The sequence below is a fragment of the Artemia franciscana genome, chromosome 21 (assembly GCF_032884065.1).
Source record: "Artemia franciscana chromosome 21, ASM3288406v1, whole genome shotgun sequence".
NCBI lineage: Eukaryota > Metazoa > Arthropoda > Branchiopoda > Anostraca > Artemiidae > Artemia > Artemia franciscana.
In genome coordinates, this window is record NC_088883.1 from 19,427,654 (window position 1) to 19,455,241 (window position 27,588).

The following is a 27,588-nucleotide window of genomic DNA, read 5'->3' on the forward strand; positions in this document are numbered from 1 at the left end:
CGAATTTTAGTACCTAACACAATTACCGGCAATGATGGATACCCTTTATGTAGAAGAAGGTGTACCGAAGATGGCAGGAAATCAGCAATCGTAAAGTCGCGTTACCGTTACAAAAACCTTAAAATATAAAGCCAAATGTTTGAAGCTTAGTAGAAATTGTTGTTAGAAATCGGGTTTGATTGAATTACCCTATTTCTTAGAAAAGACCTTCGAATGAAAAGACTTGAAATTGCTTAAAGAGCAAAATTGCAAAAATACTGGCATATGTTTTGACAAGGGATTACAACAATTCAAAAGCTTTAAAAAGAAATTATAGTAAGGAGTGAACTCTAGCACAAAGTAAATGAAATATTAAAATAATAGGCAATATTTTACAAAAATAAATCATCATATGCAAAATGATGCTACACACTTGTCTTTTGAAGATTACATAAAAAAATCTAGTTTTTTTAACTGAAAGTAAGGAGCGATATTACAACTTAAAACGAACAGAAATTACTCCGTATATGAAATGGATTGTCCGCTCCGCAATCCCTCGCTCTTTACGCTAAAGCTTTTAATTGTTTTAAAAAGCAGAATTGTGGCAAAGAGGCAAACTTTAGCGTAAAGAGCGAGGGATTGCGGAGCGGACAATCCATTTCATATACGGAGTAATTTCTGTTCGTTTTAAGTTGTAATGTCGCTCCTTACTTTCAGTTAAAAAAACTAGTTTTTTTATGTAATTTCTGAACGTTTTTGAATTAATGCATGTTTGATTTTGACTCTCCACACGTAAAATATTCAAATGAAATTTGCATATTAATTCCTTTTTTGGCTAAATGGCTTTCTCTTAGTTTTGATCGTACGATTTTGAGAAATATGGGATGGGGAAGGAGGCCTAGTTGCCATGCAATTTTTCGGTTACATAAAAAGGCAACTATTAATTTTAATTTTTAACGAATTTTTTTATTAGCAAAAATATACGTAACTTTAGAATTAACTTACGCAACAAACTTTTATATTCTTTAATTTTTATTATGTATATGAGGGGGTTTTAACCTCGTTAATACCTCGCTCTTTACACTAAATCGTAAGTTTTGTCCCAACTCTTTAAGAATGACCCCTGAATCAGAAAGGCCGTAGAATAAATAGTTGAAATTACTAAAAATACTTTAGCATAAAGAGCAAGGTATTTATTTCCTCCTAAATACCTCGCTCTTTATGCTAAAGCATTTTTAGAACCCCTCATATGCGTAATAATCTCTGTTCGTTTTATGTTTCAATGCTACTTCTTCCTTTCATTTGAAAAAACGTTTTCATGTTTATTTTTCATTGTTTTCTATAGTATACTAGAGAATCCTGCGCCCTTTTCATTGAATTTTTCTTCCCCCATGACAGATAACATAACCCCCTCTCCTCAGCCCCACCCCCAAACAAAATAAAATCCCCCTGAAAACGTCTGTACACTTCCCAATAACCATTACTATATGTAAACACTGGTCAAAGTTTGTAACTTGCAGCCCCTTCCCCAGGGATTGTGGGGGAGTAGGTCAGCCCCAAAGACATAGTTATTATAATTTTCGACTATGCTGAACAAAATGGCTATCTCAAAATTTTGATCCGTTGACTTTGGGAAAAAAATTAGCGTGGGAGGGGGCGTAGATGCCCTCTAATTTTTTAGGTCACTTAAAAAGGGTACTAGAACTTTTCATTTCCGTTAGAATGAGACGTCTTGCGACATTCTAGGACCATTTGGTCGATACGATGACCCCAGGGAAAAAAACAAACAAATAAACACGCACCCGTGATTTGTCTTCTGGCAAAAAATACAAAATTCCACATTTTTGTAGATAGGATCTTGAAACTTCTACAGTAGGGTTCTCTGATACGCTGAATGTGATGGTGTCATTTTTGTTAAGATCCTACGACTTTTAGGGGGTGTTTCCCCCTATTTTCGTAAATAAGGCGAATTTTCTCAGGCTCTTAACTTTTGATGGGTTTGACTAAACTTGATGAAACTTACATATTTAAAATCAGCATTAAAATGCGATTCTATTGATGTAGCTATTGATATCAAAATTCAATTTTTTAGAGTTTTGTTTACTATTGAGCCGGGTCGCTCCTTACTACAGTTCGTTACCACGAACTGTTCGATTTGGGTGTGTCCATAATCATAATCTTTTTTCTGTGTCTTATAAGCCTTACAAAAAAAAACCTGGATCGATGTGGACGTTGGTAATAAATGAACATGATTTTATCCAAATAGAGAATAAAAGCAGGAGTATTTTTCAATTCACAACATCTTGAAATTAAAATTCGAATAGTTCTTATCAAGCAGAAGTGACTCAGAGGGTACTTTAACTCAAGGAAGAATTTGTAATTTTTCTCGAAGAAAATCACAGTGAGGACGAATATATATTTAGGGATAACAATTTCACTAATAAACTTTTTGCTTAAGTTCTAGAAGCTTGATTTACCAGTATTTAACTGACCAATATCACGTGTGATGTCTAGCACTGTCTTAATCTGCCTACTATATTTATCCTTTACTCATTTGTAGGTCTAAATATGTGATCAACTGTGAGGCTTTGGCAAACGCAAAGGATTTTCTTTTGGACAGGAGAGTGGAAATGTTAAAAAAAAAAAAAAAAATAAAAAATAAGTAGATAGTTTGATTAAGAAATGCCCTAGGATTTGGAAAAAATTAGTGTTTTTTTTTCAGAAAATTTTTCAGAAAATCAAGTGTTTTGAAAAAATCGATGCAAGGTTCAGAAATGCATCTATTGATTCAAAAAGGAAAAAAGAAAAGTATTGATAAAAAATTGAAGTTGTGGAAGAAAAATTTAGACAAAAGTGAGCTTGACTCGTTTACTCTTATAAATCTATGTGCCCAAGATGACACAGAAGCGAGCAATAATCTGTTTGTTGAACGCTTGGATGCTTTGTCGAGTCATTTTTTGAATTGGGCCATGTCTTCAGTAAGGCTGTTGCAGGCAGCCTCAGTCTTCATTAGTACTTTTTAAGGCTTAAAAAGGCAAATCAGGCTTATTTGAAGTGGTTTTTTTTCAGAAAACCCTTTTTTCAATGAATAAAAACGGTTTTTGCTGGACCGACATTGCCTGAAAAAGCCATAATGAAGACAGGGCCTTATACCGATGTTCTGGATCTTACGAAATAAGCGTTGACACAGAATCCATTTTTTTTTCAACGAAACAAGTTTTTTCAAAGGAAAGCAAGGGGCTGCATTAAACTATTAGAAACTATGAAACTATTTAACATTTTATTAAACATTAAACTATTAGAAATTATTAGAACATAAATTATTACGAATGTGAGGGGTTTCGTCCCCTCGCTAATATATTGCTCTTTTCGCTAAAGTTCGAATTTTGTTCCAATTATTTATAAATGACCTCTGAATCACAAAAGCCGTTTAATTAGAATAAATAGCTCTTATGAAATTACAAAAAAAAATACTTTAACGTGAAGAGCGAGGTATTGACGAGAAGGCAAAAAACCTTCATATATGTAATAATTTATGTTCATTTTAAGTTTTAATGTAGCTCCTTGCTTTCAGTTGAAAAAACTTCTTTTTATTTAATTTCTGATTATTTTTTTAACGATGCTTGGAAATTTTGTACCCCCTTCATAGAAATTATCTTCCTCCATGGAAAGATTCTACCATGCAAGCCTTTCATCCATCCTCCCCCCTCCCAACCAGGAAAAATCCTCCTGAAAAATGTTGGTATGCTTCCCAATAACCAATACTATGTGCAAACAATGGGCAAAGTTCATAAATTGCAGCCCTTCCCCCGGTAACTGTCGGGGATTATGTCGTCCTCAAAGACATAGTTATTAGATTTTTCGACTATGCTGAACAAAATGGCTATTTCAAAACTTGGTCCGGCGACTTTGGTAAAAACTAAACGTGGAAGGGGGCCAAGTTGCTTTCCAATTTGTCTGGTCACTTAAAAAGAACACTCGAAATTTTAATTTCCGTTCGAATGAGCCTTCTCACGACATTCTAGGACCACTGGGTCGGTACCATCACCTCTGGAAAAAAACAAAACAAATAAACACGCATCCGTCATTTTTTTTCTGGCAAAAAATACAATATTCCACATTTTTGCAGATAGGAGATTGAAACTTCTACAGTAGGGCTCTCTGATACGCTGAATCTGATGGTGTGACTGTCATTTAGATTCTATTACTTTTAAGGGGTGTTTCCCCTCTTTTTGAAAGAAAAAACAAGTTTTGTCAGCTCGTAACTTTTGATGGGTTGGACTAAACTTGATAAAACTTATATATTTAAAATCAGCATGAAAATCCAATTTTGATGTATCAATTGGTATCAAAATTCCGTTTGTTAGAGTTTCGGTTACTGTTGAGCCGGGTCGCTCCTTACTTACAATTCGTTACCACAAACTATTTGATACTCCTTTAACACAAGAATTTCAGAATGAATCTCTAGTTCAGTTCTGGCTGGATATCAAGAGTGAATATAATATTTTGTCAAATTACACGTAAAGCTGTAAAATTATTTCTCCCCTTCGCAACATCTTATTTCGGCAAAACAGAATTTCCTGCATTAGCTGAAATCAAATCGGAATATTGTTTATTTGGTTGTAAAAAAGAATCTTTGTGTAGCTTACTTATCATTGACACTGAGATTTAATATTCTTTGTGCTAATTGGCAAGCACGGTCATCTCGTTAGGAGACAATAATATGAAATCGTTAGTCGTTATCGTTATTTATAAGTTTGTATTAAAGAATATTCTACTAAACATTTTTGTTTTTTTATTATTTTTTAAAATGTGAGGGAGGTGTTAGATATTTTAAGGGATCCATGGTAAAATAATGGTTGGAAACCATTGCATTAACATTTGAAATAGTGGAGATTTACTAATTAAAAACAAATTAGTACCATAGTGAGGCAATGAGTTTTTGCCCTAGAATTTAAAGAATTTTTTTCTAGGTCGTGTTCGTTGATCAAAATTAAATCCAAATCGGCTATTTTACGTGACGTTCCCGGCTTCAAGTAGTAACAAAGAAGATTTAAGTTGAAGGAAGGTGAAATTTTAAAAGGAATTATGTTTTGTTTGTTGGTTGTTTTTTACAAGTAACCCTATGTGACAATACTGATGGAAAAATACATCATTTTATTCTTGTTATATATTCCATATTCACACTCACCATCTTATAACATATTTCCTTCATCTGAAGTTCCAAGAGAATTTCTAATCAAATCCTTCTAAAACCTTAAAACCGACAAATGTTGGCATGATTTTCTTTTTTAAAGTTATTGAATTGTTGTACTCCCTTGTCACAATATATACAAATAGTTTTGAAATTACCAGTTGTTTGCTCTTTAAGCAATTGAATATAAGTTTTTCTATGCATGAAAACCTTCAATTTTCTACCTAAGTGTGTCTAAAAATCTACTCATTTAAGTTTCTAAGAGTTCCAGCTTTATTTTAATTTTTCATTTTGCAATATTATTTTCGGAAGATCAGATACATCTAAAAATGTTCTCTCAACATCCTATTAATTTTTCTTGACAAATAACATCAGAAAAATAAGACTATCATTATTTTGAAAATTTATGAAATGCAAGATTGCCATAAATACAGTCATAAAAAAGGCAGAAAAACATACCAACAAAACCTCAATTTTGGATGAGCTAGCAAAAAAATTGAAGGAATTTTACACAAAAGTTTGATGTTTTAGTAGAAATTGGACTTGATTCAATAACCTAATATCAAACAGTTCATGGTAACGAACTGTATGTAGTAAGGAGTGACCCAGCTCAATAGTAGCCGAAACTCTAAAACATAGAATTTTGATACCAATAGTTATATCAAAAGAATTGCATTTTAATGCTGATTTTAAATATATAAGTTTTATCATAATTAGTCATACCCATCAAAAGTTACGAGCCTGAGAAAATTTGCCTCATTTTAGAAAATAGGGAGAAACATACCTTAAAAGTCATACAATCGTAACGAAAATCACACCATCAGATTCAGCAAATCAGAGAACCATATTGTGGAAATTTCAAGGTCATATCTACAAAAATGTGGAATTTCGCATTTTCTGCCAGAAGACAAATCAGGGATGCATGTTTATATGTTTTTTTGTTGTTGTTTCCCCAGGGGTGATCGTATCGATTCAGTGGTCCTAGAATGTCGTGAGAGGGCTCATCTTAACGGAAATTAAAGGTTCCAGCGCCCTTTTTAAGTGATCAAAAAATTGGAGGGCACCTAGGCCCCCTCCCACGCTCATTTTTTCCCCAAAGTCACCGGATCAAAATTCTGAGACAGCCATTTTATTCACCATAGTCAAAAAACCTAATAACTATGTCTTTGGGGACGACTTACTCCCCGCAGTCCCCGTGGAAGGGGCTGCAGGTTACAAACTTTGACCTGTATCTAACAGTTCGTGGTAACGGACTGTAGTAAGGAGCCACCCGGCTCAGTAGTAAACGAAACTCTAAAAAATGGAGTTTTGAAACCAATAGTTACATCAAAACAATTTCATTTTAATGCTGATTTTAAATATATAAGTTTAATCAAGATTAGTTTTACCCATTAAAAGTTACGAGCCTGAGAAAACTTGCCTCATTTCCGAAAATAGGGGGAAACACCCCCTAAATGCCGCACAATCTTAACGAAAATCACACCATCAGATTCAGCGTATCTGAGAACCTTATTTTAGAAGTTTCAAGCTCCTATCTACAAAAATGTAGAATTTCGCATTTTTTGCCAGAAGACAAATCACGGATGCGTGTTAATTTGTTTTTTTTGTGTGTTTTTTTTTTTCCATGGGTGATCGTATCGACTCAGTGGTCCTAGAATGTCGCGAGAGGGCTCATTTTAACTGAAATTAAAAGTTCTAGTGCCCTTTTTTATGTGACCAAAAAAATTGGAGGGCCCCTAGGCCCCCTCCCAAGCTCATTTTTTGCCCAAAGTCACCGGGTCAAAATTCTGAGATAGCCATTTTATTCACCATAGTCGAAAAACCTAATAACTATGTCTTTGGGGACAACTTACTCCCCTGCAGTCCGCGTGGGAGGGGCTGCAAGTTACAAACTTTGACCTGTGTTTACATACAGTAATGGTTCCTGGGAAGTGTACAGACGTTTTCAGGGGGAATTTTTGGGTTTAGGAGAGAGAGTTGAGGGAGGGGGGTTAATGGTAGGATATTTCCACGAAGAAACTTCTCATGGGGGAACATAATTTCAATGAAGGAGGTGCAGGATTTTCTACCATTATTTGAAAAAACAATGAAAAAATAAATGTGAATAGTTTCTTCTACTGAAAGTAAGGAGCAGCATCAAAATTTGAAACGAACAGAAATTATTACGCATATGAGGGGTTTACCTCCTCGTAATACCTCACTCTTTACACTAAAGTATTTTTAGTAATTTCAAATATTTATTCTACGGCCTTTTTGATTCAGAGGTCATTCTTAAGAAATTGGAACAAAATTTAAGCTTTAGTGTAAAGAGCGAGGTATCGACGAGGGGTAAACCCCCTTAAATACGCAAGAAAAACATACAAATATAGAAGTTCTTAACGTAAGTTAATTCGTAAGTTACGTATATTTTTTACTAATGAAAACGTTCGTAAAAAATTAAAAGTTCTAGTTGCCTTTTTAAGTAATCGAAAAATTGGAGGGCAACTAGGCCTCCTCCCTCTTTCCTTTCTTCTCAAAATCTTCCGATTAAAACTATGAGAAAGCCATTTAGCCAAAAAAATTTAATATGCAAATTTCGTTTTAATGTCTAACTATATCTATGTCTATGTCCTATGTCTAGGTTCTATGTCTTTTGCCAGAAGGCAGATCACAGGTGCGTGTTTATTTGTTTGTTTTTTTTCCCCCCAGGGGTGATCTTATCGACCCAGTGGTCCTAGAATCTTGCGAGAGGGCTCATTCTAACAGAAATAAAAAGTTCTAGTGCCCTTTTTAAGTGACCCTAAAATTGGCAGGCACTTAGGCCCCCTCCCACGTTAATTATTTTCCCAGTCACCGGATCAAAATCCTGAGATAGCCATTTTATTCAGCGTAGTAAAAAAAAACTTATAACTATGTCTTTGGGGACGACTTACTCCTCCACAGTCCCCGTGGGAGGGGCTACACGTTACAAACTTTGACCAGTGCTTACATATAGTAATGGCTATTTGGAAGTGTACAGACGTTTTCAGGGGGATTTTTAGGTTAAGGGGGGGGGGGTTGAGAAGAGGGGGATATGCTGGGGGAACTTTCCTTGGAGAAATTTTTCATGGGGGAAGAAAATTTTCATGAAGGGAGCGCAGGATTTTCTAGTATTATTAAAAAATGAAAAAATAAATATGAAAAAGTTTTTTCAACTGAAAGTAAGGAGAAGCATTAAAACTTAAAACGAACAGAAATTGTTACGCATATGATGGGCTCACCTCCTCCTAATGCCTCGGTCTTTACGCTAAAGTATTTTCAGTAATTTCAACTATTTATTCTACGGCTTTTGTGATTCAGGGGTCACTCTTAAGAAATTGGGAAAAAATTTAAGCTTTAGTGTAAAGAGCCAGGTACTGACGAGGGGGTGAACCCCCTCATATACGTAATTAAAACATGAGAATACAGAAGCTAGTTACGTAAGCTATTTTGTAAGTTACGTTTATCTTTTACTAAGAAAAACATTCGTAAACAATTTTAAGTTCTAGTTGCCTTTTTCAGTAACCAAAAAAACAGAGGGCAACTAGGCCTCCTCCCCCACTCCTTTTTTTCTCAAAATTATTCGATCAAAACTATGAGAAAGCCATTTAGCCAAAAAAAAATATACAAATTTTCTTTTAATTATTCATCTGCGGAGAGCCAAAATCAAAACATGCATTGATTCAAAAACGTTCGGAAATTAAATAAAAAAAACAAGTTTTTTTAACGGATAGTAAGGAGCGACATTAAAACTTAAAAAGAACAGAAATTACTTCGTATATGAAAGGGGCTGCCTCCTCATCAACGCCCCGCTCTTTACGCTGAAGTTTTTGCTGTTTTAAAAAATAGAGTTAAGAAAAAGAGTCAAACTTTAGCGTAAAGAGCGGGGCATTGACGAGGAAGCAGCCCCTTTCATATACGAAGTAATTTCTGTTCGTTTTAAGTTTTAATGTCGATCCTTACTATCCGTTAAAAAAAACTTGTTTTTTTTATTTAATTACATATAGTAATGGTTGCTGGGAAGTGTACGGACGTTTTCAGGGGATTTTTTTTGGTTTGGGGGGGAATTGAGGGGGGGTTTATATAGGATGATCTTTCCATGGAGGAATTTCTCGTGGGGGAAGAGATTTTCAATGAAGGGGGCGCAGGATTTTCTAGCATTATTTAAAAAAACAATGTAAAAATAAATATGAACAGTTTTTTCTACTGAAAGTGAGGAGCAGCATTAAAACTTAAAACTAACAAAAATTATTACGTATATAAGGGGATTCGTCTTCTCCTCAATACCTCGCTCTCTACGCTAAAGTATTTTTAGTAATTTCAACTACTTATTCTACGGCGTTTGTGATTCAGGGTCACTCTTAAAGAATTGGGACACAATTCAAGCTTTAGTATAAAGAGTGTGGTATTGTCGAGGGGTGAACCCCCTCATATACGTAATATATGTTAAAATATACAAATATGGAAATTTGTTGCGTAACTTAATTCATAGGTTACGTATATTTACGTAATCTACGTAACTCTTTACGCTAAAGTATTTTTAGTAAATTCAACTATTTATTCTATGGCCTTTGTGATTCAGGGGTCATTCCTAAGGAATTTGGACAAAATTTAAGCTGTAGTGTAAAGAGCGAGGTATTGACGAGGGTAGAACTCCCTCATATACGCAATAAAAACATACGAATATAGAAGTTTGTTACGTAAGTTAATTCGTAAGTTATATATATTTTTTACTAATGAAAACGTTTGTAAAAAAATAAAAGTTCTAGCTGCCTTTTTAGGTAATCAAAAATTAGAGGGCAACTAGGCCTCCTTCCTCGCTCCCTTTTCTCAAAATCTTCCGAATAAAACTATGAGAAAGCAATTTAGCCAAAAAAAAATAATATACAAATTTCGTTTAAATTATTTATATGCGGAGAGCCAAGATCAAAACATGTATTAATTCAAAAACGTCCAGAAATTAAAATGAAAAAAGTATTTTTTATATGAAAGTAAGGAGCGACATTAAAACTTAAAACAAACAGAAATTAATCCTTATATAAAAGGGGCTTTTCCTCCTCAACGCCCCGCTCTTTACGCTAAAGTTTTTTACTGTTTTACAAAGTAGAGTTAAGAGAAAGAGTCAAACTTTAGCGTAAAGAGTGAGGCGTTGAGAAGGGAACAGCCCCTGTCATATAAGGAGTAATTTCTATTTGTTTTGGGTTTTAATGTTGCTCCTTACTTTCATTTAAAAAAACTTGTTTTTTTATGTGATCTTTAAAAAGTTTCAGTAGACTGTCTAAAAGAAATTTGTATAATGACGTTTTACATTTCCATAGCAAAAAGAAAACCTCAATCTAAATTTTATTTTAATTTAGTTTTCAGCTCATAATCTCTAAGGTTATCATGTAAATTGCAAAAATATTTATGGTGTCTGAGGAGAAATTGGAATTTTCTAATTCGATAAGAGAAATAGCTGAAAATTTTGAAGGAATTTTCTCTTAGGTTTTATGAACTTGATATAGTAAAGAACAAATTCTAGTCGGTTGTAACTGAGAAATTAAAATAAAATGCTAATAAATCCTATAGAACCTTCAAGAAGCGCTTCGTTACACTATGCTGCTTACCGAGGAAAATTATCTGTTTGTGAGCAGCTTATTTCAAATGGTGCCAACGTAAATACCTTAGATAATTTAGAACGAACACCGTTACACTATGCCGCTGAACAAGGAAAATCAGCTGTTTGTAAGCAGCTTATTTCAAATGGTGCCAAAGTAAATGCCTTAGACTATTGTAATGTCACACCGCTACACTATGCTGCTTACCGAGGAAAATCAGCTGTTTGTAAGCAGCTTATTTCAAATGGTGCCAAAATAAATGCCTCAGACTATTATAATGTCACACCGCTACACTATGCTGCATACCGAGGAAAATCAGCTGTTTGTAACCAGCTTATTTCAAATGGTGCCAACGTAAATAACTTAGATAATATAAATAAAACACCGTTACACTATGCTGCTAGGATAGGATCAGTAGATGTTTGTTGGCTACTGATTTCAAATGGTGCCAATATAAACGCTTTCGATGAAATCGATTGGACACCGTTACACTATGCTGCTGACCAAGGAGAATTAGCTGTTTGTAAGCAGCTTATTTCAAATGGTGCCAACGTAAATAACTTAGATAATTTAAAACGAACACCGTTACACTATGCCGCTAAACAAGGAGAATTAGCTGTTTGTAAGCAGCTTATTTCAAATGGTGCCAACGTAAATAACTTAGATAATTTAAAACGAACACCGTTACACTATGCCGCTAAACAAGGAAAATTAGCTGTTTGTAACCAGCTTGTTTCAATTGGTGCCAACGTAAATAACTTAGATAATATAAATAAAACACCGTTACACTATGCTGCTAGGATAGGATCAGTAGATGTTTGTTGTCTACTGATTTCAAATGGTGCAAATATAAACGCTTTCGATGAAATCGATTGGACACCGTTACACGATGCTGCTGACCAAGGAGAATTAGCTGTTTGTAAGCAGCTTATTTCAAATGGTGCCAACGTAAATAACTTAGATAATTTAAAACGAACACCGTTACACTATGCCGCTAAACAAGGAAAATTAGCTGTTTGTAACCAGCTTATTTCAAATGGTGCCAACGTAAATACCTTAGATAATTTAAAACGAACACCGTTACATTATGCCGCTAAACAAGGAAAATTATCTGTTTGTGAGCAGCTTATTTCAAATGGTGCCAACGTAAATACCTTAGATAATATAAATAAAACACCGTTACACTATGCTGCTAGGATAGGATCAGTAGATCTTTGTAGGCTACTGATTTCAAATGGTGCCAATATAAACGCTTTCGATGAAATCGATTGGACACCGTTACACTATGCTGCTTACCGAGGAAAATTAGCTATTTGTAACCAGCTTATTTCAAATGGTGCCAACGTAAATACCTTAGATAATTTAAAACGAACACCGTTACACTATGCCGCTAAACAAGGAAACTTACCTGTTTGTAAGCAGCTTATTTCAAATGGTGCCAACGTAAATACCTTAGATAATTTAAAACGAATACCGTTACACTATGCCGCTAAACAAGGAAACTTAGCTGTTTGTAAGCAGCTTATTTCAAATGGTGCCAACGTAAATACCTTAGATAATTTAAAACAAACACCGTTACACTATGCCGCTAAACAAGGAAACTTACCTGTTTGTAAGCAGCTTATTTCAAATGGTGCCAACGTAAATACCTTAGATAATTTAAAACAAACACCGTTACACTATGCCGCTAAACAAGGAAAATTAGCTGTTTGTAACCAGCTTATTTCAAATGGTGCCAACGTAAATACCTTAGATAATGCAAATGAGACACCTTTACACTATGCTGCTAGGATAGGATCAGTAGATGTTTGTAAGCTACTGATTTCAAATGGTGCCAATATAAATGCCTCAAATTGTTTCAATAGAACACCCTTAATGCTAGCAACAAATAAAAAACATGTCGCCGTAACTGAATATTTTGTTGAAAATAAGGCAGTTCTACTCAAAGAGTTCGATTTTTTGGGGTCACAACCTCTTTTTGGTCACAAGACTGAAAAAGATATGTATCTTTCAATGCTAACTTGGTTAGTAAAACAGCGGACATTAGAAGTGGCACAAACTAGGAATTGGTTTTGGAAACTATGTAGCCTTGCCTTTAAAAAGACTAACACGCTGAAATCAATTTGCCGCAATTTGATAAGAAAAGATGCAAGCCATGTACAAGTGTGTTATAATTTTGAAGGTTTTAATATTCCTGAAGTTTTGAAAAATTACTTAGAGTTTAAGGAGGAACTTCAAATTTTGTTTGGTTTAAAAAAATTCTCTGTGCGGAAATGAAGAAAAGGAAAAGAAGAAGAAATTTTATCTCCACCTAAAATAAAAATTGAAAAACATCGTAAAACTGGAAAAAAAATTGATCAGTAGCCGTTCTCCCCTTTTTTTAGATTTCCACTGAAATACTTGATGTAGATGTCGATAGGGGATTACATGACATTGTGGTAAAAAATATGATAAATGGATCTTGCGGTGAACTGAATGAAAATTCACCATGCATGGACAGAGGGAAGTGCACCAAGCAATATCCCCGAATTTTAGTACCTAACCAAATTATCGGAAATTATGGATACCCATTAAGTAGAAGAAGGTCTACCGAAGATGGTGGAAAATCTGCAATCATATTGTCGCGTAACCATTACAGAAACCTTAAATTAGAAGACCAAATTTTTGAAGTTTCGTAGAAATTGTTGTTAGAAATCGGATTTGATTGAATTATCAAATTTCTTTGAAAAGACCTTCGAATGAAAAGACATTAAATTGCTTAAAGAGCAAAATTGCAAAAATACTGGCATATATTTTAACAAGGGATTACAACAATTCAAAGGCTTTAAAAAAGAAATTATAATAAGGAGCAAACTCTAGCCCATAGTAAATGAAATATTAAAATAATAGGCAATTTTTGACAAAAATAAATCATCATAATTATGCACAATGATGCTACACACTCATCTTTTGAAGATAGTATAACACAAGTTTCTTTTGAAAAGTTGCTTCTCTGGGGTATGATGTCATATTTGATTGACTTTTCTGCCTAATTCCCTGTGATTTTCTTTGCTATTCCGACTAAGAAAAGCCCATAATCAGTGCTGGATTTAAGGCTTTAACGCTTCTAGGTCCAAACATAGGATAGCAACTGATGGGCCAAAAGTAACGAAAGAGAGAAGTGATACCGAACTATTAGCTGCCATTCTTGGGAGACATCTCAAAGTTTACAAGTGGCCATGGAATTCCTGTGTTACTTTAAAATCACTTTTCTGTGAATAGGCGGCGCTGTGGTGGATTGTACCTGGCACGTTGACGACCTATTACATTAGTCCAGTTTTTGTTAAGAAAAAAATTACGCAGTGATAATTTGTTGAGCCCCCTGGCATTTTGCGCCCCTAGGCACGGGTCTACTGGGCCTGTTGGTAAATTTGGGCGTATCCATAATCTTTCTTCTGTGTCTTATATGCATTACAAAAAAGAAAAACCTGGATCGATAAGGACGTTGGTAATAAATGATATAGAGAATAAAAGCGGGATTATTTTTCAATTCACAACATCTTGAAATTAAAATTCGAATAGTTCTTATCAAGCAGAAGTGACTCAGAGGGTACTTTAACTCAAGGAAGAAGTTGTAATTTTTCTCGAAAAAAATCACAGTGAGGACTAATATATGTTAAGGGATAATAATTTTACTATCAAACTTTTTTCTGAAGTTCTAGAAGTTTGATTTTGGCAGTATATAACTGAGCAATATCACTTGTAATGTTTAGCACTGTCTTAATTTTGTAGAGGCTTAACGGCCTGCCATCAAATTTGTGAATATATTAATCTGCCTACTATATTTATCCTTTACTCATTTGTGCGTCTAAATAGGTGATCATCTGTGAGGCTTTGGCACATGCAAGGGATTTTTTTCGGCAGGAGAGTGGAAATGATAAAAAAAAAATTCAGTGGATAGTTTGAATAAGTAATGCCCAAGGACTAGAGAAAATTTAGTGTTTCAAGGGATGGTCCTGAATTTAGCTGAAATTTTTCAGAAAATCAAGTGTTTTGAAAAAATCGATGCAAGGTTCAGAAATGCATCTATTGGTTCAAAAAGATAAAGTGAAAGTATTGATAAAAAATTGAAGTTGTGGAAGACAAATTTAGACAAAAGTGAGCTTGACTCGTTTACTCTTATAAATCTATGCGCCCAAGATGACACAGAAGCGAGCAATAATCTGTTTGTTGAACGCTTGGATGCTTTGTCGAGTCATTTTTTGAATTAGGCCATGTCTTCAGTAAGGCTGTTTCAGGCAGCCTCAGTCTTCATTAGTACTTTTTAAGGCTCAAAGAGGCAAATCAGGCTTATTTGAAGTGGCTTTTTTCAGAAAACCCTTTTTTCAACTGTTTTGCTCGACTGATGTTGCCTGAAAAAGCCAAAGTGAATACAGGGCTTTATACCGATGTTCTGGATCTTACAAAATAAGCGTTGACACAGAATCCATTTTTTTTCAACGGAACAAGTTTTTTCAAAAGAAGGCAAGGAGCTACATTAAAACTTAAAATTATTAGAAATAATTAAACTATTAGAACATTAAACTATTAGAAATTATTTGAACATAAATTATTACGAATGTCAGGGGTTTCGTCCCCTCGCTAATATATTGCTCTTTTCGCTAAAGTTCGAATTTTTTCCAATTATTTAAGAATGACCTCTGAATCACAAAAGCCGTTTAATTAGAATAAATAGTTCTTATGAAATTACAAAAAAAATACAGCGAGGTATTGACGAGGCGGCAAAAAACCCTCATATATGTAATAATTTCTGTTCATTTTAAGTTTTAATGTAGCTCCTTGCTTTCAGTTGAAAAAACATTTTTTATTTAATGTGTGATTATTTTTTAAAAATGCTGGGAAATTTCATATAAATTATCTTCCTGCATGGAAAGATCCTACCCCGCAAGCCCTTCATCCATCCTCCCTCTCTCAACCAGAAAAAATCCCCCTGAAAACGTCAGTATGCTTCCCAATAACCAATACTATTTGCAAATAATGGGCAAAGTTCATAAATTGCAGCCCTTCCCCCGGCGACTGTGGGGGATTAAGAAGTCCTCAAATACATAGTTTTATGTATTTATACATAGTTATATGTCGCTCAAGAAGCTTCTCACATTTCTTTGATAAGCCCAAAGACAAAAAAAACAACTTTGAAATGGTATTCTTTCATATTTTTGGATTAAAAATGTAGATGTGTTTTTTTTTATTTCTATCCAAAAAGGGTTTCTGATGACCGCTATTTTTTTTTCTCCATGGAAAATTATCTATGTTCATCTTTGTCTCCATTTTTTTGTTAAAATGGTTAAATGTTAACCAACCAGCTACCAAGAATCATCTTCGAAGGACGAGTATGCGACACGCGCCTCAAAGGCAGACTTCGCAAGAGATGTACCGACAATTCGCGACCAATTACCTCAACCAGTTACTCCGAGTAACACGAGACCGGCCAAAATTTCCGCCCACTATTCACCAGATTTTCAGATAAGAAGAAGACACAAAGGCTGGACTTCACTGCTCCACATCTGAATAATTCAAATTAATTGCTTCATAAAATAGGAAAAGACAAAATTCTAACTGAATTCTAACAAAATTCTAATTTTTCTAACTGTCAATGTTAGAATGAACACTGACAAATTGAAAAACATTGAAAAAGATAGAATGTTACCAAAAAGCAAAACCAGGCTTGCTGTTCAAAGAGAAAGGGCCAGATTAGGAATGTGCAATTTACGTCAACGAAGGCGTGTCGAGGAACTACCAGAGCAACGCGAAACCAGACTTGCTGCTGAAAGAGAAAGTAAAAAAATAAGGGGTGTCGAGGAATCACAAGAGCAACGTGAAAACAGGATTGCGGCTTCAAGAGATAATGCCAGATTAGGAATGTGCAATTTACGTCAACGAAGGCGTGTCGAGGAACTACCAGAGCAACGCGAAACCAGACTTGCTGCTAAAAGAGAAAGTGAAAAAAGAAGGTGTGCCGAGGAATCACAAGAACAGCAAGAAAACAGGCTTGTGGCTGATAGAAAAAGTAAGAAAAGAAAGCGTGCCGAGGAATCACAAGAGCAACCTGAAAATTATCGCCTGGCATTCAGGTACAGCCCAGTCGATGATTATAGTAGATGTGTTCAAATCGGGACTATGTCTAAAATGTGTCCCTATTACAAGACCTTGAAATTCAATGGTGGAACAATGGGAATGTGTTGCGCCTCAGGAAAAGTTAAACTTCCTCTATTGGCTGCACCACCAGAGCCATTGAAGACTTTGCTTACTGGAACTACGTCAGAATCTAAGCGTTTTTTTTTATCACAGATCAGAAAATATAACTCATGTTTCCAAATGACGTCGTTTGGTGCCCAAATCGAAAATCCAGATCAATTTATGCCTACTTTCAAAGTAAAAGGGCAAATTTATCATAGAGCAGGGTCCCTCCTACCATTCTCAGGCGAGAATAAAAAATTTTGACAATTGTACTTCATCAGTGATAGAAATTCTGATTTGAATGCACGTTGCGAAATTTCTCCCAACGTTGAAAGGACAATCGTTTCCCAATTGCAACATCTTTTCCACGAAAATAATAATTTAGTGTGTCTGTTCAAACCAGCCATCGATTTGATGCTTACTGATACGCATAAAATTGTTATATCCGCTGACAAAACGCCTCCTGGCCAACGTGTACGTAGATACAATGCTCCAACTATCGACGAAGTGGCAATCGTTATGGTCGGTGATCAGTTTTTACCTCGAGATTTTATTCTTCATAAGCGAAACGCTCAGTTGGTAAGAATTGCTGAAACTCATCGGTGCTACAATGCCCTACAATATCCTATCATTTTTTGGGATGGAGCCGACGGCTATCACTTTAATATTAAATTGATGAATCCAGCCACTAACAAAGAAATGAATAAGAAATGCAGTGCAATGCATTAATATTCCTATAGATTAATGATTCGGCAGGATGAAGACAATTATATTTTAAAATGCCGTCAATTGTTTCACCAATATGTCGTTGATATGTATGCAAAAATTGAATCAGAACGTTTGCTATATATCCGCCTGAATCAGACCAAGCTCCGCTCTGAACAATACATTCATTTGCGAGATGCAATTGTAAATGACGGTAATACCACAAACGTTGGAAGATTAACGATTTTACCTTCGTCATATGCTGGCAGTTCCCGTCATATGCATGAATATGCTCAAGATGCTATTGCGTATGTTCGTCTCTATGGTCGTCCAGATTTATTTATTACATTTACATGTAATCAATCTTGGGACGAGATACAGAAGCTTTTACTTCAAGGACAATCGGCGGTTCATAGACATGACATTACGGCCCGTGTCTTCCGGCAAAAGTTGAAATCACTGATAAACTACATAGTAAAACTTGAAGTGTTTGGGTCAGTGCGATGCTGGATGTACTCAGTGGAACGGCAAAAACAAGGTTTGCCACACGCACATATACTAATCTGGCTACATAATAAAATTACTTCTAACGAAATTGATTATGTGATTTCCGCTGAAATACCTGATGAAAATGTCGATAAGGGGTTATATGATATTGTTGTAAAAAAATATGATACATGGACCTTGCGGTGCATTAAACGAAAATTCACCATGCATGGCCAAAGAAAGGTACACAAAGCAATATCCTCGACTTTTAGTATCCAACAGAATTACTGGCAATGATGGTTACCCACAATATAGAAGAAGATCTACTGAAGATGGCGGTAAAACAGCAATAATAAAGAAGCGTAACGGTACCACCATCGAAGTAGATAACCTGTGGGTTGTTCCATATTCCCCATTATTATCAAAAAAATTTAACGCACACATAAACGTTGAATTCTGTAACTCCGTAAAGGCAATCAAATACATATGTAAATACGTCAACAAAGGCAGTGACATGGCAGTTTTTGGCTGGCAGTCCGAAATCAAAGATATCGACGAAATCGTACAATATCAGGCTGGAAGATACATAAGCATTAATGAAGCTGTTTGGCGAATTCTTTCATTTCCGATACATGAACGTAGTCCAGCTGTTGTTCACTTAGCGGTACATTTACAGAACGGTCAACGTGTTTATTTCTCGGAAACCAACGTGCAACAAAGAGCCCTGAATCCACCAGATATAAAGTTAACTGCTTTCTTTTCGCTATGCAAAAATGATTCTTTTGCAAAAAAAAATGTTGCATACTGAAGTGCCTTCGTATTACACGTGGAATACTAAAAATAAGTATTTGAACGTCAAAAATAGGGTTTCAAAGATATCACGATAGGAAGACTCTACACCGTTCACCCCAATAAACATGAATGCTTCTTTCTACGCCTGCTTTTGGTGAATGTACCCGGTCCGACGTCCTTTGAGTATTTGAGAACTGTAAACGGTACTATACATGACACTTACCGTAGTGCATGCCAAGCTCTGAATTTATTGGAGAATGACCAACACTGGGATAACTGCATCAATGACGCGTGCGAAACGTCAACCCCAAGTCAAATTCGTGCATTGTTTGGCATCATTTAACAACTTGCTCTCCATCAGCTCCTACAGAGCTATGGGAAAAATATAAGTCAAAAATGTCCGAAGATAATGCATTGTGTCGATAACAACGTTGGAGAAATTTTCTTTTTGGATGCGCCAGGAGGTACTGGTAAAATGTTTGTGATAAAACTGATTCTGGCATCAATTCGATCAAAAAATGATATAGCGTTGGCAATTGCGTCGTCCGGAATAGCCACAACGTTGCTGCCTGGTGGAAGAACTGCTCATTCCGCTTTGACATTGCCTCTGAATTTGCATTCTACAGAAACTCCCACGTGCAATATTTCTAAATCATCTGGGATGGGTAAAGTGTTGCAGCAATGCAAACTTATTATTTGGGACGAGTGAACAATGGCACACAAAAAATCGCTCGAGTCTCTAGATCAATGTTTGAAAGATTTGCGAGGGAATTCGAAACCCTTTGGCAGCACATTAATATTGCTTGCGGGAGATTTCAGGCAAACATTACCTATAATACTTAGATTAACCGCTGCAGACGAAATGAATGCTTGCCTGAAAAATTCTAATTTATGGGCACACGTAAAAACATTAAAATTAGCTACAAATATGCTTGTCCGATTGCAAAATGATGACTCTGGTCAAACATTTTCAGATCAATTGCTGGCAGTTGGAAACGGAAAGCTCCCAGTAGATTTAATTTCAGGACGTATGCAACTACCTGCAGAATTCTGTAATTTAGTGACGTCCAAAAATGAATTGATTAAAAAACTATTTCCGAATATTCTAAACAATTATAAAAATAATAAATGGCTAAGTGAAAGAGCGATTCTTGCACCCAAAAATATAGACATCCACGAAATCAACAATATTGTTTTTACCAAGATTCGAGACCAGGCAGTCCTTTACAAGTCAGTCGACACAGTTTTGGAATCAAATGAGGCGGTTAATTATCCATCTGTATTATTAAATTCCCTGGATCTTTCAGGGTTTCCACCACACGTGCTACAACTAAAAATAGGCGTACCAATAATACTGTTAAGAAATATCAACCCACCAAAGCTTTGCAATGGCACGCGACTTGCCGTAAAAAAAACAATGGAAAACGTAATAGAGGCCACAATCTTGACAGGGCCTTTTGAGGGTGAGGCTGTTCTTATTCCTCGCATTCCCATGATTCCAACGGATCTGCCTTTGCAATTCAAAAGATTGCATTTCCCAACTCGATTAGCATTTGCAATCACCATCAACAAAGCTCAAGGTCAATCATTAGAAAAATGTGGTATTGATCTTAATACTGATTGTTTTTCCCATGGACAATTGTACGTTGCATGTTCGAGGGTCGGTAAACCTGACAATCAATTTATATGCAGCGACAATTGGACAGCGAAGAATGTTGTATATTCGCAAGTTTTACGCAGTTAATTTGTATTCTATCTATCTATCTATCTATCTATCAAACAGTTCGTGGTAACGAACTGTAGTAAGGAGCGACCTGGCTCAATAGTAACCAAAACTCTAAAAAATGGAATTTTGATACCAATAGCTACATCAAAAGAATCGCATTTTAATGCTGGTTTGAAATATATAAGTTTCATCAAGTTTAGTCTTACCCATCAAAAGTTACGAGCCTAAGAAAATTTGCGTTATTTTAGAAATTAGGGGGAAACACCCCCTAAAAGTCATAGAATCTTAACGAAAATCACACCTTCAGATTCAGCGTATCAGAGAACCCTACTGTAGAAGTTTCGAGCTCCTATCTACAAAAATGTGGAATTTGCATTTTTTGCCAGAAGACAAATCACGGATGAGAAAGTTAAGAGAGTTAGAGTTAGAGTTAAGAGAAAGAGTCAAACTTTAGCGTAAAGAGTGAGGCGTTAAGAAGGGAACAGCCCCTGTCATATAAGGAGTAATTTCTGTTTGTTTTGAGTTTTAATGTCGCTCCTTACTTTTATTTAAAAAAACTTATTTTTATTTGATCTTTAAAAAGTTTCAGTAGATTGTGTAAAGGAAATTTTTATAATGACGTTTTACATTTCCATAGCAAAAAGAAAACCTCACTCTAAATTTTATTTTAATTTAGTTCTCAGCTCATAATCTCTAAGGTTATCATGTAAATTGCAAAAATATTTATGGTGTCTGAGGAGAAATTTGAATTTTCTAATTCGATAAGAGAAATAGCTGAAAATTTTAAAAGAATTTCCTTTTAGGTATTATGAACTTGATATAGTAAAGAACAAATTCTAGTTGGTTGTAACTGAGATATTAAAATAAGATGCTAATAAATCCGATAGAAACTTTCAAGAATCGAACACCGTTACACTATGCTGCTGAACAAGGAAAATTGGCTGTTTGGAATGGCACACCGCTACACTATGCTACTTACCGAGGAGAATTAGCTGTTTGTAAGCAGCTTATTTCAAATGGTGCCAACGTAAATACCTTAGATAATATAAATAAAACACCGTTACACTATGCTGCTAGGATAGGATCAGTAGATCTTTGTAAGCTACTGATTTCAAATGGTGCCAATATAAACGCTTTCGATGAAATCGATTGGACACCGTTACACTATGCTGCTTACCGAGGAAAATTATCTGTTTGTGAGCAGCTTATTTCAAATGGTGCCAACGTAAATACCTTAGACTACGGGAATGGCACACCGCTACACTATGCTGCTTACCGAGGAGAATTAGCTGTTTGTAACCAGCTTATTTCAAATGGTGCACACGCAAATACCTTAGATAATTTAAAACGAACACCGTTACACTATGCCGCTAAACAAGGAGAATTAGCTGTTTGTAAGCAGCTTATTTCAAATGGTGCCAACGTAAATACCTTAGATAATTTAAAACGAACACCGTTACACTATGCCGCTAAACAAGGAGAATTAGCTGTTTGTAAGCAGCTTATTTCAAATGGTGCCAACGTAAATACCTTAGATAATTTAAAAGGAACACCGTTACACTATGCCGCTAAACAAGGAAAATTAGCTGTTTGTAACCAGCTTATTTCAAATGGTGCCAACGTAAATACCTTAGATAATGCAAATGAAACACCATTACACTATGCCGCTAAACAAGGAATATTAGCTGTCTGTAACCAGCTTATTTCAAATGGTGCCAACGTAAATACCTTAGATAATATAAATAAAACACCGTTACACTATGCTGCTAGGATAGGATCAGTAGATGTTTGTAAGCTACTGATTTCAAAAGGTGCCAATATAAACGCTTTCGATGAAATCGATTGGACACCGTTACACTATGCTGCTTCCCGAGGAAAATTAGCTGTTTGTAAGCAGCTTATTTCAAATGGTGCCAACGTAAATACCTTAGATAATTTAAAACGAACACCGTTACACTATGCTGCTCACCAAGGAGAATTAGCTGTTTGTAAGCAGCTTATTTCAAATGGTGCCAACGTAAATACCTTAGATAATTTAAAACGAACACCGTTACACTATGCCGCTAAACAAGGAAAATTAGCTGTTTGTAACCAGCTTATTTCAAATGGTGCCAACGTAAATACCATAGATAATGCAAATGAAACACCGTTACACTATGCCGCTAACAAGGAAAATTAGTTGTCTGTAACCAGCTTATTTCAAATGGTGCCAACGTAAATACCTTAGATAATATAAATAAAACACCGTTACACTATGCTGCTAGGATAGGATCAGTAGATGTTTGTAAGCTACTGATTTCAAATGGTGCCAATATAAACGCTTTCGATGAAATCGATTGGACACCGTTACACTATGCTGCTTACCGAGGAAAATTACTTGTTTGTAAGCAGCTTATTTCAAATGGTGCCAACGTAAATACCTTAGATAATTTAAAACGAACACCGTTACACTATGCCGCTAAACAAGGAAACTTAGCTGTTTGTAAGCAGCTTATTTCAAATGGTGCCAACGTAAATACCTTAGATAATTTAAAACGAACACCGTTACACTATGCCGCTAAACAAGGAAAATTAGCTGTTTGTAACCAGCTTATTTCAAATGGTGCCAACGTAAATACCTTAGATTATGCAAATGAAACACCGTTACACTATGCTGCTAGGATAGGATCAGTAGATCTTTGTAAGCTACTTATTTCAAATGGTGCCAATATAAATGCCTCCAATTGTTTCAATAGAACACCCTTTTTGGAAACTATGTGTGCATTGGTTTTGGAAACTATGTAGCCTTGCCTTTAAAAAGACTAACACGCTGAAATCAATTTGCCGAAATTTGATAAGAAAAGATGCAAGTCATGTACAAGTGTTTTATTATTTTGAAGGTTTTAATATTCCTGAAGTTTTGAAAAATTACTTAAAGTTTAAGGAGGAACTTCAAATTTTGTTTGGTTTAAAAAAATTCTCTGTGCGGAAAAGAAGAAAAGGAAAAGAAGAAGAAATTTTATCTCCACCTAAAATAAAAATTGAAAAACATCGTAAAACTGAAAAAAAAAAATTGATCAGTAGCCGTTCTCCCCTTTTTTTAGATTTCCACTGAAATACTTGATGTAGATGTCGATAGGGGATTACAAGACATTGTGGTAAAAAATATGATACATGGATCTTGCGGTGAACTGAATGAAAATTCACCATGCATGGACAGAGGAAGGTGCACCAAGCAATATCCCCGAATTTTAGTACCTAACAAAATTATCGGAAATGATGGATACCCTTTAAGTAGAAGAAGGTCTACCGAAGATGGTGGAAAATCAGCAATCAGAAAGAAATGGAATCGGATTTGATTGAATTATGAAATTTCTTTGAAAAGACCTTCGAATGAAAAGACATTAAATTGCTTAAAGAGCAAAATTGCAAAAATACTGGCATATATTTTAACAAGGGATTACAACAATTCAAAGGCTTTAAAAAAGAAATTATAATAAGGAGCGAACTCTAGCCCATAGTAAATGAAATATTAAAACAATAGGCAATTTTTGACAAAAATAAATCATCATAATTATGCACAATGATGCTACACCCTCATCTCTTGAAGATAGTATAACACAAGTTTCTTTTGAAAAGTTGCTTCTCTGGGGTATGATGTCATATTTGATTGACTTTTCTGCCTAATTCCCTGTGATTCGTCTTTGCTATTCCGACTAAGGAAAACCCATAATCAGTGCTGGATTTAAGGCTTTAAAGCTTCTAGGCCCAAACATAGGATAGCAACTGATGGGCCAAAAGTAACGAAAGAAAGAAGTGATACCGAACTATTAGCTGCCATTCTTGGGAGACATCTCAAAGTTCACAAGTGGTCATGGAATTCCTGTATTACTTTAAAATCACTTTTCTGTGAATAGGCAGCGCTGTGGTGGATTGTACCTGGCACGTTGACGACCTATTACATTAGTCCAGTTTTTGTTAAGAAAAAAATTACGCAGTGATAATTTGTTGAGCCCCCTGGCATTTTGCGCCCCTAGGCACGGGTCTACTGGGCCTGTTGGTAAATTTGGGCGTATCCATAATCTTTTTTCTGTGTCTTATATGCATTACAAAAAAGAAAAACCTGGATTGATGAGGACGTTGGTAATAAATGATATAGAGAATAAAAGCGGGATTATTTTTCAATTCACAACATCTTGAAATTAAAATTCGAATAATTCTTATCAAGCAGAAGTGACTCAGCGGGTACTTTAACTCAAGGAAGAAGTTGTAATTTTTCTCGAAAAAAATCACAGTGAGGACTAATATATATTTAGGGATAACAATTTCACTAATAAACTTTTTGCTTAAGTTCTAGAAGCTTGATTTACCAGTATTTAACTGACCAATATCACGTGTGATGTCTAGCACTGTCTTAATCTGCCTACTATATTTATCCTTTACTCATTTGTAGGTCTAAATATGTGATCAACGGTGAGGCTTTGGCAAACGCAAAGGATTTTCTTTTGGGCAGGAGAGTGGAAATGTTAAAAAAAAAAAAAATAATAATAAGTAGATAGTTTGATTAAGAAATGCTCTAGGATTCGGAAAAAATTAGTGTTTTTTTTTCAGAAAATTAAAAAAAAAAAACATGCAAGGGATTTTATTCGGCAGGAGAGTGGAAAAGAAAAAAAAAATCAGTGGATAGTTTGATTAAGAAATGCCCAAGGACTAGGGAAAATTTAGTGTTTCAAGGGATGGTCCTGAATTTAGCTGAAATTTTTCAGAAAAGCAAGTGTTTTAAAAAAATCGATGCAAGGTTCAAAAATGCATCTATTGGTTCAAAAAGATAAAGTGAAAGTATTGATAAAAAATTGAAGTTGTGGAAGACAAATTTAGAAAAAGGGAGCTTGACTCGTTTACTCTTTTAAATCTATGCGCTCAAGATGACACAGAAGCGAGCAATAATGTGTTTGTTGAACGCTTGGATGCTTTGTCAAGTCATTTTTTGAATTAGGCCATGTCTTCAGTAAGGCTGTTTCAGGCAGCCTCAGTCTTCATTAGTACTTTTTAAGGCTCAAAAAGGCAAATCAGGCTTATTTGAAGTGGCTTTTTTTTTTAGAAAACCCTTTTTTCAACTGTTTTGCTCGACTGACGTTGCCTGAAAAAGCCATAATGAAGACAGGGCTTTATACCGATATTCTGAATCTTACAAAATAAGCGTTGACACAGAATCCATTTTTTTCAACGGAACAAGTTTTTTCAAAGGAAAGCAAGGAGCTACATTAAAACTTAAAGTTATTAGAAATAATAAAACTATTAGAACATTAAACTATTAGAAATTATTAGAACATAAATTATTACGAATGTGAGGGGTTTCGTCCCCTCGCTAATATATTGCTCTTTTCGCTAAAGTCCGAATTTTGTTCCAATTATTTAAGAATGACCACTGAATCACAAAAGCCGTTTAATTAGAATAAATAGTTCTTATGAAATTACAAAAAAAATACTTTAACGTGAAGAGCGAGGTATTGACGAGGGGGCAAAAAACCCTCATATATGTAATAATTTCTGTTCATTTTAATGTTTAATGTAGCTCCTTGCTTTCAGTTGAAAAAACTTTTTTTATTTAATTTGTGATTATTTTTTAAACAATGCTTGGAAATTTCATATAAATTCTCTTCCTCCATGGAAAGATCCTACCCCGCAAGCCCTTCATCCATCCCCCCCCCCCAACCAGAAAAAAATCCCCCTGAAAAGGTCAGTATGCTTCCCAATAACCAATACTGTGTGCAAACAATGGACGAAGTACATAAATTGCAGCCCTTCCCCCGGCGACTGTGGGGGATTAAGTCGTCCACAAAGACATAGTTATTAGATTCTTCGACTATGTTGAACAAAACGGCTATTTCAAAATTTGGTCCGGTGACTTTGGGAAAAAATAAACGTGGAAGGGAGCCAAGCTGCTTTCCAATTTGTCTGGTCACTTAAAAAGAACACTCGAAATTTTAATTTCCGTTCGAATGAGCCTTCTCACGACATTCTAGGACCACTGGGTCGGTACGATCACCTCTTAAAAAATTAACACGCATCCGTGATCTTTTTTCTGGCAAAATATATACAATATTCTACATTTTTGCAGATAGGAGATTGAAACTTCTACAGTAGGGCTCTCTGATACGCTGAATCTGATGGTGTGATTGTCATTTAGATTCTATTACTTTTAAGGGTGTTTCCCCTTTTTCGAAAAAAAAAAAGTTTTGTCAGCTCGTATTTTTTGATGGGTTGGACTAAACTTAATAAAACTTATATATTTAAAATCAGCATGATAATCCAATTTTGATGTATCTATTGGTATCAAAATTCCATTTTTTAGAGTTTTGGCTACTATTGAGCCGGGTCGCTCCTTACTACAGTTCGTTACCACGAACTGTTTGACAATAATATGAAATTGTTAGTCGTTATCTTTATTTAGAAGTTTGTATTTCGTACTAAACATTTTTGTGTTTTTATTATTTTGTAAAATGTTAGGGAGGTGTTAGATATTTTATGGGATCCATGGTAAACTAATGGTTAGAAACCATTGCATTAACATTTGAAATAGTGGAGATTTACAAATTAAAAATAAATTAGTACCATAGTAAGGCAATGAGTTTTTGCCCTAGAATTTGAAACATTTTTTTCTAGGTCGTGTTCGTTGATCAAATTAAATCTAAACCGGCTATTTTACGTGACGTTCCCGGCTTCAAGTAGTAACAAAGAAGATTTAAATTGAAGGAAGGTGAAATTTTAAAAGGAATTATGTTTTGTTTGTTGGTTGTTTTTTACAAGTAACCCTATGTGACAATACTGATGGAAACATACATTATTTTATTGTTGTCATATATTCCATATTAACATTCACAATCTTATAAAATATTTCATTCATCTGAAGTCCA

The 27,588-nt window shown here is 35.1% G+C and overlaps 2 protein-coding genes across 15 annotated transcripts in view; both read left to right on the plus strand.

Annotated features, from left to right (window-relative positions):
- LOC136040669 (phosphatidylinositol-glycan biosynthesis class F protein-like) overlaps nt 1–27,515 on the plus strand; it is a 98,986-nt gene extending 71,471 nt beyond the window's left edge. For 8 of the 14 annotated variants that reach the window (XR_010620858.1, XR_010620851.1, XR_010620853.1 and 5 more), the window contains one exon: nt 4,953–5,150. Coding sequence is in view for 6 of the 14 variants with exons in the window: in XM_065724966.1 (XP_065581038.1) it covers nt 4,953–5,019 (67 nt within the window). In the remaining 8 variants the exon portion in view is untranslated. Of the gene's footprint in view, nt 1–4,952; nt 5,151–27,337 lie in introns of those variants that run through there. The other 6 variants (XR_010620852.1, XR_010620854.1, XR_010620856.1 and 3 more) reach the window with 1 other exon arrangement.
- On the plus strand, nt 10,436–14,028 carry LOC136041078 (serine/threonine-protein phosphatase 6 regulatory ankyrin repeat subunit B-like). The gene is made up of 2 exons (XM_065725631.1): nt 10,436–12,791; nt 13,878–14,028. The coding sequence occupies exons 1-2, from the start codon at nt 10,720–10,722 to the stop codon at nt 14,026–14,028; spliced, it is 2,223 nt and encodes a 740-aa protein (XP_065581703.1). The 5' UTR covers nt 10,436–10,719.
- Nucleotides 27,516–27,588: the final 73 nt, after the last annotated feature.